The following is a 20677-nucleotide window of genomic DNA, read 5'->3' as shown; positions in this document are numbered from 1 at the left end:
AGTTCATTTTGGGGGCAGAATCTGGAATAATTTCTAGTTCACCTTGAAGTTCACTCTCTTACACGTGCCTTTTCCTCTTTATACCCTTTGGAAATTTGTGCTTAAAGATCATAATTGTTGGGGCGAAATAAATTCAGCAATTTATGGTCCACTCGTGTGTGTGTGTGTGTGTGTGTGTGTGTGTGTGTGTGTGTGTGTGTGTTGCTGTTTTCCAAGTCTTCTTAAGTATATTTTATACTTCAGAACACTAACTGGCAGCATTCTAAATGATGGAAGAATTTTCTGAGGATCATTTTGATGAACTTGGATTGAGCTGTGAAGAACTAGTTTATTTTGTAAAGGGATGAACATGACCTGGAATTAGTTCCCTTTTGGACAGGCTGAACTTAAAATAGAACTAGTTCCCTTTAAAAATGAACCTGTCAGGCTCTGTTATCATCACCTCCTAAGAGGTGGATCTTTCTCCATTAATGTTGAGAAATCTGTACAGGCTCAGCAAAGAAGCAAGGGTGTCTGACTCCAAAATTGTCAGAGGCCCTTGAAGAAAGAAGATTAAGGGTCCAGTAGGGTATGGCAGACGAGTGAATAATCTGCCTCTGTGCCTTGACCAACCACAGGACATGATCCTTGTGTAGAACATTTTAAAAAAGGCACGATGGACCGAGCACATCAAATATAGGCTGCATTCAGACAATAATAATAATAATTTGGGGACAATGAGTTAATTCCATTTGTTTTCCTGCTTTTAATGCCAATGCCCTGATTTCCAATGTTCCTTTTACATTGCAGTACCTGTTGCATTATGGAACCGTGGCTTTTTGAACCCTATGCCACCACGGTGGGAAAGAACTGTATGCCAGGATACTGCCCCCATTTTTTTGCCCTCGGAGTCATGGTAGTGTGATTCATGGAAACCATGGGGAAAGTACAGAGCAAAACTCCAAGGACTGGGTTTTCAAGATGTCAAATATAGTCCCCCCCCCCCCTTAGAATAATCAACATGGAAATGAGTAAGAAAAACTCTGGGAAGGCAGGATGAAGTGACATCTGAATGCAGCCGTAATGTGCAGACCACATCAAAATGTGCTTCCTAGAGAGAAGATGGAAAGATCCTGAAACACATCAGAAACAACAGATCAGGAACATGCATTGGAAGTCTGTCTTTACCTTTTCTTCTTGATCACTATCACTGTCACACTGTAATAGAAAGGAAAAGGAAAACATTAGGGTTGTGGGTTTTTTTAATAAAAAGATGATGAAGAAGAATGCACAAAGAACTGTATGTTAATTCCAAGGTCTAGAGAGTTCTGAAAATACACACGAAGCTTTTCCACGGGGCTGAAAAAAAGTATCTGGGCCCACGCATTGCACAGACCACGAAAAGTGGGCTGGAAAAGAACGACAATTCTAGGAAGTGGCTGCCATATTGCAGCAAGTGTGAGACTCCAGCCATGTGGGTTCTTGAGGAAAGCAGGCTATATTAGTAGAGCATCTCCTTTGCGTGTAGAAAGTATTTACCCCATACATGGTGTTTTGCCGCTTTGTTCCCAGTCTCCTAAAGCAACACATGAAGGACACTCCAATCTTTGCATAAACACAATCTAGGTTGGCTAGAACATGCATTCACAACTTTCACATATTCATGGGAAAGGAACAAGAATGGTTCAAAGGACCTTTTCATGTAATATATATTAACAAATGCTCACCAGGGCTGCATCTACAGGGCCTAGGGTTGCCAGATTAAATAGAGGACAGGACTTCTGTGCCTTTAATTGCCCTGCTCTCTTTTGAGTCTGGAAACCTTAAAGAGAAACCAGCAGACCCTTTGTTTAATTTCCAAGCAAAGGGTCTGCTGGTTTCTCTTTAAGGTTTCCAGACTCAAAAGAGAGCATAGAATCATGGAATCGTAGAGTTGGAAGAGACCACAAGGGCCATCCAGTCCAACCCCCTGCCGAGCAGGAAACACCATCAAAGCATTCTTGACATATGGCTGTCAAGCCTCTGCTTAAAGACCTCCAAAGAAGGAGACTCCACTTTCCACCCCACTCATTGGTAGCAAATTCCACTGCCAAACAGCTCCTACTGTCAGGAAGTTCTTCCTAATGTTTAGGTGGAATCTTCTTTCTTGTAGTTTGAATCCATTGCTCCATGTCCGCTTCTCTGGAGCAGCAGAAAACAACCTTTCTCCCTACTCTATATGACATCCTTTTATATATTTGAACATGGCTATCATATCACCCCTTAACCTTCTCTTCTCCAGGCTAAACATGCCCAGCTCCCTAAGCCGTTCCTCATAAGGCATCGTTTCCAGGCCTTTGACCATTTTCGTTGCCCTCTTCTGGACAGGGCAATTAAAGGCACAGAAGTCCTGTCCTCTATTGAGTCTGGCAACCCTAACAGGGCCTGACCTTCGGCCACCATGCAGTGATATTCCAGGATCATCCCCAATGGCTCAGTTCTCTCACTCTCTTTCCTAAATACTAGTTACAGGTAGGTAGCCGTGTTGGTCTGACGCCGTCAAATTTTTTTTTAAAAAAATCCTTCCAGTAGCACCAGATGAAGAAGTGTGCATGCACACGAAAGCTCATACCTACCGTATGACAAACTTAGTTGATCTCTAAGGTGCTACTGGAAGGATTTTTTTTTATTTTCTCTTTCCTAAAGCAAGCCTAGCCCTTGCACTTGTGGAGCTACAAAAAGAAATGTGGCGAAGGCATGCTCCCCAACTGCTTGTGAATAGTGATTTGCTCCAACTAAATGATAACTTGCTCTGTCCACTGCATCTGAAATGGCAACCACTGCAAAGGCCAACACACACACACACACACATTAAAGGGTGGCTAACTATGACCACCCAAATTTATTGGGACTTCAACTCACATCTTCCCTGACAATGCTGGCCGGGGCCGATGGGAACTGGAATCCAACTGCATCTAGAGAATGACAGATCCCCCAGCACTGTTTTAAAAGTGAAGGCTTCATTACCTGGGAGTAAACCCAACAGAGTGCAATTACATGATTAATAGAATCATAGAATTGGAAGAGACCACATGGGCCATCCAGTCCAACCCCCTGCCAAGCAAGAAACACCATCAAAGCATTCCTGACAGATGGCTGTCAAGCCTCTGCTTAAAGACCTCCAAAGAAGGAGACTCCACCACAATCCTTGGCAGCAAATTCCACTGCCGAACAGCTCTTACTGTCAGGAAGTTATTTTGAATGTTTAGGTGGAATCTTCTTTCCATTGCTCCATGTCCGCTTCTCCGGAGCAGCAGAAAACAACCTTTCTCCCTCCTCTATATGACATCCTTTTATATATAAGTCTAATTATTTGGTGGCTTTCTGGTTGATTCACGACTCTCTTAGGCTCTCTGGACCACATAATTCCTGGTTACTGGCCTGGTTACTCATAGAGCAATGTGCAGTATGATCCTCACACGTCCCACTGTGGAATGGGACTTACTCCATATGAAATGTGTTTAGGATTGCAACCAGAATCATGGATGGATACATTTATGTTAAGGATAACACATAAGCTTTGGCCCAATGCAAAACTCAGCAGTCACAGGGACAAAGGAAGCTGTCTTATACCACATTGAATTCTTAATCCAGAAACTCTAGCGGGTGCAGAATGCTGCGGCGAGGCTCCTTACGAGGTCTGGGCCGCGGGATCACATTCATCCAATGTTTTACCAGCTGCACTGGCTCCCTGGTGGAGTACAGGATCAGGTTTAAGGTGCTGGTTTTGACCTTTAAAGCACTATGCGCCTTGGGACCCTCGTACCTACGGGACCGCCTCTCTTGGTATGCCCTGCGGAGGACCTTAAGCTCCACAAACAACAATATTCTGGAGATCCCAAGCCATAAGGTGGCTAGATTGGCCTCAACTAGGGCAGGGCCTTTTCAGGTTTGGCCGCAACTTGGTGGAACACTCTTTCACAGGAGACCAGGGCCCTGCGGGATTTGTCATCTTTCCGCAGGGCCTGCAAGACAGAGCTGTTCCACCTGGCCTATGGGTTGGATTCAGTCTGACCCCTGTGTTTCCCTCCCTCATGGTTTGGATTTATGGACTACTTAAAATGAGGCTGCATTTTAAATTTTAATCTTGTATTTTAATCTGTATTTTAATTAATTGTTTTCTTTTCCTTTATGTCTTATTGTAATTTTATTGGTGTTAGCCGCCCTGAGCCCGGTTTTGACTGGGGAGGGCGGGGTATAAATTATTATTATTATTATTATTATTATTATTATTATTATTATTATTATTCCAGGGATGGGGAACCTGTAGCCACTGAGATGTTGTTGGATTCCATCTTCCACCAGCACTGACCATTGGCCAAGCTGACTGTGGCTGGTGAGGGCTGCTGTTCAACAACATGGAGGGAGCACACATTCCGCACCCTTGATCTAGTCTGACTGTGGTTCAGACTTCTCCAGCCCTGCCTGCAGATGCCAGGGATTGAACCAGGAAACTTCTGCTTGCACAGCACGTATTCTGCTACTGAGCTAGGGTCCGTCAAAGCGTTATACCAGTCACATCATGTTGGTGTATCATTTCATTCCCATTTACGTGTTTGTGCATTGAGCGTAGTAGGCTTACTTGGGGAAAGAGAGCATCTCTCTCTCTCTCTCTTCTGCCACCTGCCCATCCCACAACTCATTACATCTCACTGTGAAACTAATCAACACCATCTGAATTTTCCAGGACAATGTTTTCCTGCACTGCGGTGATGCTGCAGAGTGCGCGCTAGCAGCAATGCAATCCCCGGGAACCATCATTTCCATTGCCAATGTATTAAACTTCCCTGCCTCTTCTGACAGTCCAGTTCTAATTTCAAGGTCCACTTAATTCCTCCATCAAATCATTACCGCTATACCCAGCAGCACCTTGTCTCTAGAGCTAAGCATATGGTGAAAGACCGAGACCGACTGATATCCATTATGGAAGCAGTACAGGTGCCAAGCCGATTAAAAAAAAAAAAAGGAGGAGAGCAAAAGAGGAGAGAATATCCAGCCTCTCATCTTGCCTGTTGACTGACAGCTTCGTGGCTTCGCCAAGCCATAGGGGTTTGCCAAGGGAAGTCCAACCAGGCTAGAGCTCACATGGCTCAGTGTGAAAACAAGTTCCATTTGTGGCAGTAAATTCCCACACTGACCCAAGGACTTTGCCGGTTCTCTCAGCATGATCGGGCCATCCAATTTACAGCTCAGTCCTCCAGAGCCTGCCATGCCAGCGCCTGGCAGAGATGAACGATGGTCAGAAAAGACCCTCCAGCTCATAAATTATGCAGAGGCAATAAACACACTCGGCAAACAGCTCCAAATGTTCACCCGGCCAGGCTCCTGGAGGAAATGCTGGGAGCCCTGAACACAGAGCCATGCATCTCTGGGAAAAAAAAAGTGTTGATGAGAATGAGGGGGCGAAATGAGAGAGAGAAAACCCACAGCTGTGAAGAGTCACTTCGTTCCAACAGCAAGGCGATATATGGGCACAGTTACATAAGGTAGTCAAGGATAAAAGGATCTGCCCATTTCGATTCTCTTGGTTTCTTATTTTCCCCAACTATAAATTCACCTCTCCATATTTCCGCAACCATTTGTGTGTTGCTTTTGTTTAAATCCTCCTAAGAATTCATCAGTGCTCTGATGCAAATTTCTCCAAATAAGCCCATTTTTGTATGCACATTTCTTAGTGATGTGCTGGGGTGGGGGTGGGGGCAAGATGTTCACCCTAATATATGCACTGTTGCAACATTGTTTTGTTGGAGAATTGCGTCGCACAATTCAGAGAAGTCCAAATTTCAAAGGACGGTTGTGTTTCGCTTTGTTCGTTAATCCCAGGTCCCAGGGAATGGGGAGCAGGAGTCTCCTCAAATCTCTCAACATCAGCGCTTTCCCCCCCACCCAAGGTGTACTCAAGAATACACAGTACCGAAACCTTTGTTTTTTGTTTTTAAAATGTGTGACACTTACTGTAACAAACTTCATGATGAGTACCATCACCTACTTTTCTAGAAAAAAAGAACCGATCAGCATCCTTAGCAGACCATAGTTCTCAGGATTCTTTGGGGGAAATGTTGACTGTTTAAAGAAGCCCTCAACTCTGCAGCATCAGAAAACTAAGTTTGACTCTATAGGACAAGCCTTCAAATTACCTTTACCTTTACCTAGATCAGTGATGGCGAACCTATGACATGGCCCATTCGCGCTGTTGTTGTCCCCCCCCCCCATTGGTTCTCCCACTCCTCCTCACGCTACAGCTTGTCTCCGCTGTTAAAACCTGGATCCTTTTTTGTTGTTGCTGCTGCTGGTAGCCAGAGATTGGTTTTTAACCCTTTCTGTGCTGTTTTTCTGGCGCTTTGGCAGACAATGATTGGGTGTAACAGGGTTCGTTTTTTAACCCGTTCTATGCCGGGGTTTTGGCGCTTTGGCAGACTATGTCGGTGCTGCGTGTTAGTTCCAGCGAAGGTATTATTTGCCATTTATTTCTGTTCTCTCTCCCCCCCCCCCAAGCACAGCAGCTTTGGGGCATCCCCCCAAAAAAGCAAAGCAACTTTTGCACCCCCAAAAAACCTCCAAAACTTTGGTCACCAGCTCCCCCCAAAAAGCTCAACAACTCTGGGCACTTTGTGATAAATAAGGGTTTTTTGGTTTGGTTTGGTTAAATAATTAGTTTTTGGTTTATTAAATACAGTGATATATTACAATTATACAATTTTGTTATTTAAACTATAAATATCGTGAAATTATTATTATTTTTCTTGAAGTGGCACACTACCCGCCTGAGCTATGCTCGGTTTTTTGGCGAATTTTGACACACCAAGCTCAAAAGGTTGCCCATCACTGATCTAGATGGCTATCATATGACCATAGAATCATAGAGTTGGAAGAGACCACGAGGGCCATCCAGTCCAACCCCCTGCCAAGCAGGAAACACCATCAAAGCATTCTTGACATATGCCTGTCAAGCCTCTGCTTAAAGACCTCCAAAGAAGGAGACTCCACCACACTCCTTGGTAGCAAATTCTACTGCCGAACAGCTCTTACTGTCAGGAAGTTCTTCCTAATGTTCAGGTGGAATCTTCTTTCTTGTAGTTTGAATCCATTGCTCCATGTCCGCTTCTCTGGAGCAGCAGAAAACAACCTTTCTCCCTCCTCTATATGGCATCCTTTTATATATTTGAACATGGCTATCAGATCACCCCTTAAGCTTCTATTAAATCCTATTCAGGAATCCCATATAAAAGAGAGTTGGGGGGGTCTTTTACTAGCCTGAGGGTCACAGTCCCTTGTGGTAAATTTTTTGAGGGCCACATGCCAATATTGGGTGGAGTGAAAGACAAAAGTAGGTGGACCAATGAAGGATACTCTCACAGCTTTCTGCAGTGGCCTCCATTTCAGCCATGTCCCCACCTGCATCTCTCTATCTTCCAACCAGGGACACAAGATACCTTATTACAGCCACCGCTGGATGGACCAACTCTTTGAACCAGTTTAAGGCACATTCATGCATACCTTGAACAAACGCTGGCTTCCAACATTAAAGAGAAGTTAACATATAAGCCTACCCACAGTTTGGAGCAGAAGGTGACATTTGCCGAGCGTAGCATTGTTGTTTTACAATGACACCAGGCGGGTGCATCGTTCAATGGCTATTGCAAGGTGAACAGGAAAAAAAGAAAAAAGAAAACGCACTTTCATATTTCAAATCCATTTATCATTGACACCTAAAACCTTCTGCAGCTCAGATCGGGAATTGTAATGCACCTCTCTCCCCCGCTCTAAGAAATCTGAAGGAACTGGAGGGGGAAACCCCCCACAGACCTCATCTAATGCTCTCCTTGCTACTAACAATATTCTCAGTCATCTATCTGCCAATGACGAGCTGACAGCTTCGGAAAAGGGCAAAGATTAGATTTTAGCTGCACAATTAGACCCTTGCTTCTAAAGGGGGAAGCAGGGAATCACCTTACAGATGAAAACAGACGCAGGCGAGGAGCACACCAGCATGAGTGGTGGAATGAATGGCGCTCCTTTGAGAACGAGTCCTTTACAGCTTCGAGGCTTGCTAGCATATCAGCCCTGGCTAGCCCAGTTGACAAGGAGAACAGCCGAACCATTTCACCAGTGTTTTAGACCCCCATATGCACCATACATTTAAAGCAGTCAGTATCACACCACATTAAACAGTCATGACTTCCCCCAAAGAATCCTGGGACCCCCCCCCTTAAGGGGTTACAATCCTCAGAGTGGATAAACAACAAATCACTCTTCTTAGGAAACTCTGGGAATTGTAGCACTGTAAAGGGAACAGGAGTCTCCTAACAGCTAACAGCACCCTTATCCAAACTAAAGTTCCTAGATTGCTTTAGGGGGAAGCCATGGTGATTACAGAGGTATAATAGTGTTTCAAGTCTATGGTGCAAATGTAGCAAAGCTGTGACTATAATAGCCAGTTTTGCCAAACATATACAGTCATACCTTGGTTTTCAAACAGCCTAGTCCTCGAACGTTTCGGCTCCCGAACGATTGAAACCCAGAAGTGACTGTTCTGGTTTTTGAACGTTCTTTTGGAAGCCAAACGTCCAATGGGGCTTCTGCAGCTTCTGCAGGAGCTTCCTATAGCCAATCAGAAGCCACGCTTTGATTTTGGAAGTTGAATGGACTTCTGGAACAGATTCTGTTCAACTTCCAAGGTACGAGTGTACCTTAGTTTTCGTATAACAATAGCGTTTTTTTGAATTCTATTTCTATGTTAGCTCACAGAGGGTATTGGTTGTTTATTGATTATCTTTTTGGTGTATTCTATACTTTGGTGAAACTCAGACCAAGAAACAGGGCTAAGAATGAGAGCAGGGAGGCACCAAAACCCTTATCAAAGCATGCACTAGGATATATACTCCAAATTTTCCTATTGATCATGGCCAATCCCAGTCCAATGATCCTAGTGCCTGAGGATGGGGCATAATTTCAAAGCAGCTCACATTTAAAGGTAAACCTACCCAATCGACACATTCTGACACACTCTGAGAACCATAACATCCCTGCAAATCTGCACTTTTCTGAATTTTGCAATGCCCTTCTCCAGCCCAGGAATGTGTACATGAAATGCATATACTGGGATGAAGTGTGCATTAAAATGCATAGATCAGTGAAAACAACATACAAACATACTTTCTGTTTGTGAAACTGCATTAAAAAATCTGCATGTTAGGTGAAATTTCACACAAAAATGGTGATAAATTTTAATGAGGGCTTAGAATCATAGAATTGCAGGCTTGGAAGGGACCCTGAGGGTCATCTAGTCCAAACAGGAATCTCAACTGAAGCATCATGACAGATGGTCATCCAACCTCTGCTTAAAAAAAAATATCCAAGGAAAGAGAGTCTACCAACTTCCAAGGGAGTCCTAAATTGCAACCTGATGTGGAAATCCATATACAGTTGTACCTTGGATCTTGAACGCCTTGGCTCCCAAACAATCAAAACCCAGAAGTGAGTGTTCCGGTTTTCGAATGTTCTTTTGGAAGCCAAACATCCAACGGGGTTTCCGCAGCTCCCGATTGGTTGTGGGAGTTTCCTGCAGCCAATCAGAAGCTACGCTTTGGTTTCTGAATGTTTTGGAAGTCGAACGGACTTCTGGAATGGATTCCATGCGACTTCCAAGGTACGATTGTAATTGAACTTAAGATGGGGGGGGGAGGCAGGGAACGAGAAACTGAAATAAACTAAAACTGACAGCTGCACTCTTCCCTAGTCACTATTACCCCTGTCTGCACCTGCCTTTGGAGGATACCTTGTTAAGATGTTTCATATGAGCTGCTAGGGTTGTCATACTTCAGGGTTCAACTTCCTCCCCAGACTCTAGCAGTTAAATCTCTTAGGGGTAGTGGAAAGGGATGGATGTGTTTCGTCCCTATTGCACATGCATCCACACAAAGCTAAGGCACGGTGCAGTCTGTGGCCTGCAGTTTCACAAACACTGCAGCTCCAGAGATGTATTTTTGAACTGTCAGCCCAATTCCTGGGACAATTTTGCAAGAGCAAATACACTTCTAGCTTTTAAACCAGTGGGAGAAGAGCACTTGCAGACTGAATGAACGCAGAAGGGAGAGGAGAGACCGCAATATGAGATGTTGGAGAATTTGGATGGGAAAAAGGCACAGGAGCAGAAATTGCAAAGTGTCAGGAATCTAGGTTCCCAGCTTGATAACACAGTAAGCATAGTTTATTAAAAAGGAGGATTTATTGCAAACACAAACAGATGGTTCCGCATGGCTCTAACAAAGCTTCCGGCATCATTACTCAAGATGACCCTTCTGAAGACTCCTTCCGGCATCAACAGAAGATATTGAACTTACAACCCTTACATTTTTTGTTTGGCTTCCTATCTAACAGCCCTCCCATTCGCCAACTCTTTGGACTTATTGGATCAGCTCCAACCTCTTCCTGTTCCGAGAGGCTGTCTCTGAGTCTTTTCATGCCTTTTTGTACTTCCTGCAAGCTTTGGCTGTGTTCTAGCCTGCTCTCAGCTACTGCCTTATCAGTCTGCCCTTCGGGGTCAGGAAGAGCCAAAGTCTGCAGCTGCTGGCCCTCCCCTGCCTGACTAACATCTAACCCTCTCTGTTCCTGGCTGCTTTCTGCAGTTGGCTGCAAGCCTTCACTTGGAGCTGGCTCATTCCTGACACAAAGGTTCATTTGCCCCGTGTTGGCATAGGGTAGACACATGCTGAGCCAGTCAGTGTAGTGTGCAGGCAGCCCTGGACATCAAAGGGCATCTCAGACCTGTTATTGCTCAATTTCGGGTGGCTGAATACAACTTGTCCCTCTCTTACATAATGGGTTTTGTTTTATATTATGAATGTGTGCTCTGTATTAGTTTATTAACACTATTGCTACAAGTCTGTCACTCCTCTGGCTATGACAATAAACTTCTAAACCACAGCTATTTGTTCCATGTCTGGGATGGAAATAAATCCCAGGAATAAGATCAGTATTTGCTGCTATTGTTACTTTCAGTCCGCAAATGAGAAGTATTCCCACTCCCATTTGTATTTTGTTTTCTCTGTATTGAAATTAATGGGGTGAAATAATGTAAAGGCAACAAAACTTACATGATTCATTATGTGATTTATTTAATTTTGCTGCAGTGGACAGTGAGGCGAAGATTGCCATTTTGGTCAGAAGAGAAATTGCAGCAGAAAAGAAACTGTGATGCATGCAATGAACGTAGCGTGAAATGGGAAATGATGCCTTCTCATATCCTTGGCATGCTGCCCATGACAGGTGCGCTCCCAAGGGGGGCGGGCGCGGAGGGTGCCCTCCCAGGTGTGTGATAGCCACTCGGGTGCACAGAGCGGCATGCACGCCCTGCAGCCAGGAGCAGAGCGAGTCGCCCACGGGGGCGGAGTGAGCTGCCAATGGCAGACATTCAGCGTGCCATCTGCCCGTGACTCCCAACCCTCCCCCAGCTGCCAAAACGAAGGGGGAAGGGGGAAATGTTTCTGCCAAAGTGGAGCAGCTCCCCCTCTCCCCGATGGCTTGGGGTAGGCTTGGGAATCACAGACGGGCAGCACGCCAAATGTCACCCCCCTCCTCAGCAAAGACACCCGGGGCAGTCTGCCCGCACCGAACCCCCCCTCCCTCCCCCGATCCTTGGTAATATGTTCTGGTGTGTAAGCCTTGGTTTGAGAAGTGCATAGTGTTACCACAAACAGACACACACAAACAGATCAACAGTTGGTTTCAGAAGCAAATGGCATGTGTACCATATTGACCTGAATGCTGACTGCGGTTTCCTCCTCGAAACTGGCTTACTGGTCTTTATATGGGGGCGGCCTATATTTGGGTAATATGGTATGTTAGCTTTCATTTCCTCCTCCCATTTAGGGGTTCACACAATCCCCAAACAACTGAAGTGCCATGTGCGACTTGTAAAACAGAAAAATCCTTCCAGTAGCACCTTAGAGACCAACTAAGTTTGTCATAGGTATGAGCTTTCATGTGCATGCACACTTCTTCAGATACACTGAAACAGAAGTCACCAGACCCTTATGTATATTCAGAGGGTGGGGAGGGGTATTACTCAGAAGGGTGGTGGGAATGGGTGATTGGCTGATAGCAGTGGTTTACCACTCATAAGGGTCAGTGTATCTGATACATTTCAGTGTATCTAATACATTTCAGTGTATCTGAAGAAGTGTGCATGCACACGAAAGCTCATACCTATGACAAACCTAGTTGGTCTCTAAGGTGCTACTGGAAGGATTTTTTTTATTTTGTTTAGACTGCATCAGACCAACACAGCTACCTACCTGCAACTTGTAAAACAGAGTTCCATTTCCTCAAACATATTCACACTCTCAAGTATTTTGTCTGCCTTTCATCCTTTGAGACATTTTGCCTCCTGCAAAAACCTCTCTGTTTTCTTTTCACAGGTAATTTAAAATAATACTCTTCTCATAATGTGTTTTCAGTATTATCTTTTTAGATGCAAAAATAAGACAATTATCTGCGCATATTTCTTTCATTTATATGTAGAGAGAGAGAGAGAGAGAAGAAACACAGGCTCCAGGAGGCAGGAGTAGTTTAGACCAGGAAGGCTGTATGTAAAGAGGAGCCACATCTTCAGTCTCTCAGACAGAGACCAGAGTGGGATCAGAGTTACAGGAGGATTTACGCTATCCAGGATCAAACACACAGAATAGTTATTCTTTGCAGTAGGAAAATATAACGTGACCATGTTGTGCTCAGTTTCTTGTTTTTTTCTTGTTTAGTTCTCCACATTTCAACATCAGTTTGCATTTTTTTTAAAATCATTTTGAAATTTCATCAGCATTAGAGTGTGAATTTCTCTCAATATAAACATTTTAGTAGGCTAGGGTTGCCATATTTCAAAAAGTGAAAATATGGACTGTTGAGCTTTTTGTTTTCTTTTGTTTTTGTTGCCCAAAATTGTTGAGCTTTCTTCCCGAAATCTCAAAGGAAAAAAAGGAGTTGTTGAACTATTTTTCATGAAATTTGCCAACATCTACACTACCAACATGGGCTGCCATATGTCTGGATTTTCCTGGACATCTCAGGGATTTCTGCTGTTTAAAAGGACTGAATACTGGCCATGTCCGGAAAATTCAGGTATGCAATTTTGACTATTTTTTATTTTATTTATTTATTTGCAAAATGTGATATAATGCATTTTTGAAAGGGGTGGGAGTCAAGGAAGGAGAAGGGATAGTGAATTACCCAAGTGCAGGAACTAAAACCAGGGTTTGCCCCTCTTAAGTCTTGAATCTTTGAGCCGAGGTGCAAATGCAGTGGAGACAAATAACTGGGCAGGAGAGAAATGGTAATAGTCAAAGGCCCAACTGGTCCACCATCCTCCTTCCTACACCCCCAATGAGATGCCCACAAGCAGGACCTGTATGCAAAAGTCCTCCTGTTGTCTTCCAGTAATTGATACTCAAAGATATGTTCCCGAGCACAGTTTAAAGTGTTGGTGCTGACCTTTAAAGCTCTAAACGGCCTCGGTCCAGTATACCTGAAGGAGCGTCTCCACCCCTATCGTTCTGCCCAGACACTGAGGTCCAGCACCCAGGGCCTTCTGGCGGTTCCCTCGTTGTGAGAAGCAAAGCTGCAGGGAACCAGGCAGAGGGCCTTCTCAGTAGTGGCGCCCGCCCTGTGGAACGCCCTCCCATCAGATGTCAAATAAAAAAACAGCTACCAGATTTTTAGAAGACACCTGAAGGCAGCCCTGTTCAGGGAGGCTTTTTAATGTTTAATAGATTACTGTATTTTATTTTTCTATTGGAAGCCGCCCAGAGTGGCTCTCCTCTTCCAAGGAGCTCAAGGTGGTATACATGGTTCTCCTCCTCCTCCTTGCATCCCCACCCAGACCCTGTGAGGTAGGTTAGGCTAAGAGATCGTGACTGGCCCAAGGTCACCCCGGAAACTTCGGGGCTGAGTGGGGATTCAAGCCTTGGTCTCCCAGGTCAAAGTCCAACACTCTATATCCATTACAAGCCGCTGGTCATTTCCCCCTCCATGACTATGCCTAATCCCCCTTTAAAGCATAACTTTCATTTCCTCCAGGGATCTCAAGTTCTTAGCCTGACACTCTAACCACTACATGACATTGGTTTCCTTATGGAGCAGAATGCAATAATTTTTGCTGGGGCTCTGCACCAGATCAGACCAAATCCGAAATCCCTGAGAACAGAGCCAATTCGGATAGACTCAGGATTCGGCTGGATAAGGTTGAAGCAGCCCTGCATCAAGCTCGCTCATTTTGGGTCCATTTGGAGTGAACTGGAGCTGTCAAATAGGGGATGGTCTAGTGGTAGGTGAGGAGAATGAGATGTATCTCCTTTCCCTCTCCTGGTTGCATATTTAACCAGGGTTTAAAACTCTGGTTAAACATACAGTCTGGAGGTGGGTGGAAGGAAAGGCATGTCCTGTTCTCCTTACCCCTTCCAACCCCATGACTTTGCAAGGCTTGGATCCAGGTCAAACTTGCCCCAGATTACCCCGGTCAGATCAGACCCTGAATATGATTTGAATTTGTGCATGTGTGTGTTACGTCCTTCCATAACTCTGTTCTGAATTCGGTGGTATTGGATGACACACTGGGGTGATAGATAAAGATGGATGCACGTAACGGGTTAAAATAACACACAGGCCCGTCTGCTTTTTTTCTCCCACCCCAACCGTGTTGTGATCCGTAAGAAATCACCCTGAACATTTGCTTCTTTCTTCTCTGCCTGTGAAGCCAATTGCTTTGATTGCAGCGATACGAGATTGCCGGGATGACTTGCCCTTGCTTGCGAAGCAAATGGAACATGCTAATAGAACTTATCACATTACCCGATGCAGAAGTGCCATAGCTCATTACTTTAAGATAAAGGGATATCATTGCGGACGGGAAGCAGGATTGACTTTCGGAGGCCCGACTTGATGATGATTTAATCAACTGCTCTCTTTCACTTCTCATCTCTGCGCCTGTCGGTTTCGCAGGTGCCGTTAAATGAGACACTCAGGAAAGGGAGCGCAGGGAGAGAAATTGCTGTCATTACTTCTCAAGAAAGAAAGTATGCAAATCCTCGACAGACAGATTGCGTTCATAATGGGCCCAGTAAAATACAAGGAGCACGCTTGACAGGTGAGGGCAAGTTATTTGTACGTCCTTAAAGGGAAGCAACTGTCCTCATTTAGAAATTGTGCTTGAGAAGGTGGGGGGAGAGGGAAACGGCAGGTGAAAACCAGGCATTGCAGTTCAGAAGCTGGGAAGGGAGCCTCTAATGCCATGATGGGGAAATCTCAGGCCTAGGGGCCAAATCCAACCCTCCAGAACTCTTCACCTGGACTTCATTGGTCCTGCTTCACCCCCAAGTGTTTTTGTCCGGCCATAATGTGTCCCAGAATGCCTTGAGTGTGTGTAGAAAAAAAGCCCACCCTACAAAGATAAAATTAACATCTGGATCTGCCCATTTTTGCCTCTCAATCTGCCTATGACCCCTGGCATGTGGACCCCAGAAGCTTGTCCAGAAGGGAATGTGGTCCTCAAGGTTAACAAAAAAATACTACTACTCCTCTAATGCAACACCATGGTGTGGCAAGCATTACTGCTTGCTATTCACCCTCCTTTTATGCATTCCGGCCAACAATGAAAGTGGGAGATTTTTTTGTCACAGCTCTTGCAAGGAGACTGTTGTCGTATAGGCTGCATCAACAGAGGTATAGTGTCTAGATCAAGGGAAGGAATAGTACCACTCGATTCTGCCTTGGTCAGACCACACCTGGAATACTGTGTCCAACTGAGGGCACCACAATTTAAGAAAGATGTTGACAAGCTGGAACATGTGCAGAGGAGGACGACCAAGATGATCAAGGGCCTGGAAACCAAGCCTTATGAGGAACGGTTGAAGGAGCTGGGGATGTATAGCCTGGAAAAGAGAAGACGGAGAGGAGATATAATTTTGTTGTTGTTTGGTCATTTAGTTGTGTCCAACTCTTCGTGACCCCATGGACCAGAGCACGGCAGGCACACCTGTCTTCCACTGCCTCCCGCAGTTTGGTGAAACTCATGTTGGTTGCTTCTATAACACTGTCCAACCATCTCGTCCTCTGCCGTCCCTTCTCCTTGTGCCCTCAATCTTTCCCAACATCAGGGTCTTTTCCAGGGAGTCTTCTCTTCTCATGAGGTGGCCAAAGTATTGGAGCCTCAGCTTCAGGATCTGTCCTTCCAGTGAGCACTCAGGGCTGATTTCCTTAAGAATGGATAGGTTCGATCTTCTTGCAGTCCATGGGACTCTCAAGAGTCTCCTCCAGCACCAGAATTCAAAACCATCAATTCTTCGGCGATCAGCCTTCTTTATGGTCCAGCCATCTTCAAATATCTAAAGGGTTGTCACATGGAAGATGGAGCAAACTTGTTTTCTCCTGCTCCGGAGGGTAGGACTCGAATGGCTTCAAGTTACAAGAAAGGAGATTCTGACTAAACATACGAAAAAACTTTCTGACAGTAAGAGCTGTTCAACAGTGGAACAGTCTCGTTCCTTGGAGTAAAGCAGAGATTTGATGGCCATCTATCATGGATGTTTTAGCTGAGATTCCTGCATTGCAGGGGGTTGGACTAGATGACCCTTGGATCTCTTCCAAGATTCTATGATTCTATATATTGCAATCGTACGTACTAAAAGTTTTCTAATGGCTGGACTGCATGTAACAAAAATGGCACCAATTACCCACAAGAGGAGCAGATGTTAGCATATTATTTTAACTAAATACCTGTCTATGCACACTTTAGTTTGTGCATTTTTGTACACATGTCCTGTCCAGAGAACTGCATTGCAAAATATAGAGAAGTGTGAATTTTGGGAAGCAGTGGTGTTTTGGTTTGCATAGGGTTTTGCGCAGTGTTTTTTTTTGCCCCATAAAAAATGTTTAGGGGTACTCTCATTTTGACTCAAGAAAATCACCATTTTATAGTTCAAATCGGGGGAAATAAATACAGTAAATGGACAAAAGTACAAAGATTCACAAAATGTTTAGGGGTATGCATACCCATGCACTGGTTTTGGCAGGTTTACCTTTAAATTTGACTGGAATCAGATTTATCCTCCATTCCCACTGTCATTTATTTAATCTATCTTGGATTTGGGATTCCATCTTTTTTGCCTTTTGGGGATGCCTTGCCAAAACTATGTTACTGCCAGTTACTATTGTTGCCATTCTTCAGGATAGCATTCAGCTTAGGTTTACTCAGAGCAGATCAAACCTAGAACCTTCTGCTTGCAGAAGAATGACAACTGGTTGGACCTTTGTGGTATCTTCCAAGTCTACAATTCTATGAACTTTAGCTAGGGATGGAAGGATCTGTCCATTTCTGAAGGACCATGTTCTCTCATATGAACCTGCCTAGGCTCTAAGATCTTTAGTGGAGGCCCTTCTCACAGTGCTGCTGTCTTCACATCTGGTGGGAATGCAAGATATGGACTTTTCAATGGCTGCTCCCAGGCTTTGGAATTCCCTTCCCTGATAGGCTAGATTGACTCCCTCCTTGTTCTTCCAACAGGTGAAGACTTCTGATTTTTATTTTGGAAGACCTGCAGGACTTGTTTGTTTCTAAGGCAAGGAATCTTAATTGTGTGTTGTACTGTCCTGCCCTCCCCCCAATAAAAATCTGCATTTTAGTACAGTCGTACCTTGGTTCTCGAATTCCTTGGTACTCGTACATTTTGGCTCCCAAACACTGAAAACCCGGAAGTAAGTGTTCCGGTTTTCGAACTTTCTTTGGAACCTGAACATCTGACGTGGCTTCCACAGCTTCTGCTTGAGTGCGGGAAGCTCCTGCAGCCAATCGGAACACATGCCTTGGTTTTTGAACGGTTCCAGGAGTCGAACAGACTTCCGGAATGGATTAAGTTCGACAACCAAGGTACCACTGTAGGAATGTTTTTTACACTGCTTTAATTCCACAGATTAATTACTCTTTAACAACATCCTTTAACACATTTTTTAGCAATATTTCTTTTAATTTTGGTATGCCGCCTTGAGTCCTGATTCTGCGGGAAAGGAGGCATAAAAACTAATCAATGGATGCTGGTGCTTATTATTATTTTGGTTCTCTGTCTGTCATTCCCCACCCCCATTTAAAATTCAGTTACATTTCTGCATGAATTTGTGATTTATTATTATTATTTTTAAAAAAGAAATCCTCATGAAAGAAATTCATCCACATTTTAGTGTGAATCTTGCCTAATAAATATAGTTGATGGAGAACTGAACTTAGTACTGGGAAAATGAGAAATTGGGGGGGGGGAACCAATATTGGCAGATTCATCCATCCTTATTAAGCAAAGACAAGTCCAAGAAAACTAGCGACCGTCTCTGGTCAATACAAATAGCTGGAAGAGGCACATATATTTTTTGCATTTAGGTATCAAAGGATGCATGAAACCAGAACCTCTTTGAAATACAGCACACACACTTGCTCATTCTCTCTGTGGCAGCGGCAGCGGGGTTGGGGTGGGGGCGAGAAAGGGAGAGATGTCAACCTGGCAATTGGTTTGTATGCATACTGCCTGTTTACATCTGTTAGATTTACAGTAATCCCTGCTTTCCCCGAGGTCTTGCATGGACAATTTAAATTATAAATCATCCCAAGAAGATAAAAGCTGCCATAAATAATAAAGAGTAAAATAGATCACAACTATGCCAGTAATGAATTATAAACCAGGAAGAAAGGGTGGGGGGGGAGGGAGGAAGAAAGAAGGGGAAATGCATTTTATAAGATAGGGCTAGATGGAAGAGTTGTTTCCTTGTGTATTACAATGAGACGGAGACAAATTTAATGGAAATGTGAAACCTGCTGGATATGTATGCCTACCGTTCCATCTATGCCTATTCATAGATCTCTCTAGCTCAGGTATCCCCAAACTGCAGCCCTCCAGATATTTTGGCCTACAACTGCCATGATCCCTAGCTAACAGGACCAGTAGTCAGAGATGATGGGGGTTGTAGTCCAAAACATCTGGAGGGCCGAAGTTTGGGGATGCCTGCTCTAGCTCAGTTATATGCTGGATGTTGCTGGACTACAACTCCCAGAATCCTTGGCCATTGGCTATGCTGACTGCTGCTGATGGGATCTGGAGTCTAACAACATTTGGAAGACCACAGGTGGATTAAACCACATCCCTGGTTTAATAATGCCCAAGCTGTAAAGTACTATGATTTTTGAAGGAAACCCCCACCGCCCACCCCATAAAAGAATGCACTCCCTCGGGTTTTTATTGGGTTGTGTCCAACCAAGATCTACTCAAGGAAGACCCATCAAAATTAATGAACCTATGCTAGTCATGTCTATTAACTTCAATGGGTCTATTTTGCATAAGACCAGCATTGGCTACAACCCACTGAGAAGGCCTAGTCCCACTTATTTGGGAGACAGGTGGAGTTGGAAGGAACAAAGGAATCATAGAATCATAGACCCTGAGGATTCTCTAGTCAAGACTTTCACCAGCTTGGACACTCTCCACTGCACATGTTCCAGCTTGTCAGTAGCATTCTTAAACTGTGGTGCCCAGAACTGGACACAGGACCTCAGGTGTGGTCTGACCATGTCTGAATAGAGTGGTACTATTATTTCCCTAGATTTGGACACTATACTTCTGTTGATGCAACCTAAAACAGCATTAGTGTTTTGTTTATTTTGGGGGTTTTGTTTGTTTGTTTGTTTTGCTGCTGCTGCTGCTGCTTCACGCTGTTGACTCCTGTTAAGCTTGTGGTCTACTAATATCCCTAGATCCTTTTCACATGTACCACTGGCAAGCCAAGTGTTCCCCATCCTATATTTGTGCATCTGATTATTCCTGCCTAGGTGCAGAACCTTAAGTCTGACTCTACTGAAATTTGTGTTGTTTGCTTAAGTCTAGTTCTCCAATCTGTTAAGGTCATTTTGAATTCTGATTCTGTCTTCTGAGGTATTAAATACCTTTCCCATTTTTGTGTCATCTGCAAATCTGATGGGCATCCCCACAATTCCTTCATCCAAGTCATGTATAAAGTTGTTGAACAACACCAGAACCAGGACAGAACCCTGTGGCACCTTGCTTGTCACTTTTTTTCCCAGGATGATGAAGAACCATTGATGAGCATTTAACCAGTTAATCAGCTACAAACCACCTATCAGAAATCACTGAAATGCACCACTCCTACTGGTGGGAAAGTGAAGACACTCCAATTTCTGGATTTAAAACCTGAAACTCCCCTTGTCAAATCTTTATTTCTGGAGGATTGGAATTGAAGGTAAAACAGAGGAACAAGGAGACAACAGAAGGAGGAAAATGAAGAAACTGAAATCTACAACACACCCCTAGATTCAAGCTATATGTGGGCCTGTTGCAGCATGCAATAGCAACACACAATATTCTCCCCTTATGATCATCCCCAGGCTTCAGCATGCCTATGAGCAAATGGGGAAAGTCCCACATGAACTCCCAATCTACATCGGATTTGCAGCCATTCCTGCTAGACACATCTTCTGGAAATGTAACCTCATGTCGCTAATGCAATATGATTAAGAATCTGAACAGTACTGAATAAATCCTGCTGAAAGCCAAACACAATGACCCACTACAAATAATAATAATAATAATAATAATTGTTGATATTATTATTATTA

The 20677-nt window shown here is 44.1% G+C and overlaps 1 protein-coding gene across 4 annotated transcripts in view; it reads right to left on the bottom strand.

The window, feature by feature from the left end:
* The window catches only part of AUTS2 (activator of transcription and developmental regulator AUTS2), a 734101-nt gene that overhangs the window by 243574 nt on the left and 469850 nt on the right, over positions 1–20677 (bottom strand). For all 4 annotated transcript variants that reach the window (XM_088657874.1, XM_088657876.1, XM_060283030.2 and 1 more), the window contains exon 5: positions 1168–1197. In XM_088657874.1, the coding sequence (XP_088514000.1) occupies positions 1168–1197 (30 nt within the window). The remainder of the gene's footprint in view (positions 1–1167; positions 1198–20677) is intronic.

Source organism: Zootoca vivipara, chromosome 14 (assembly GCF_965207765.1).
Source record: "Zootoca vivipara chromosome 14, rZooViv2.hap1.1, whole genome shotgun sequence".
Lineage (NCBI taxonomy): Eukaryota > Metazoa > Chordata > Lepidosauria > Squamata > Lacertidae > Zootoca > Zootoca vivipara.
This window is presented reverse-complemented; position numbering and strand designations above follow the sequence as displayed.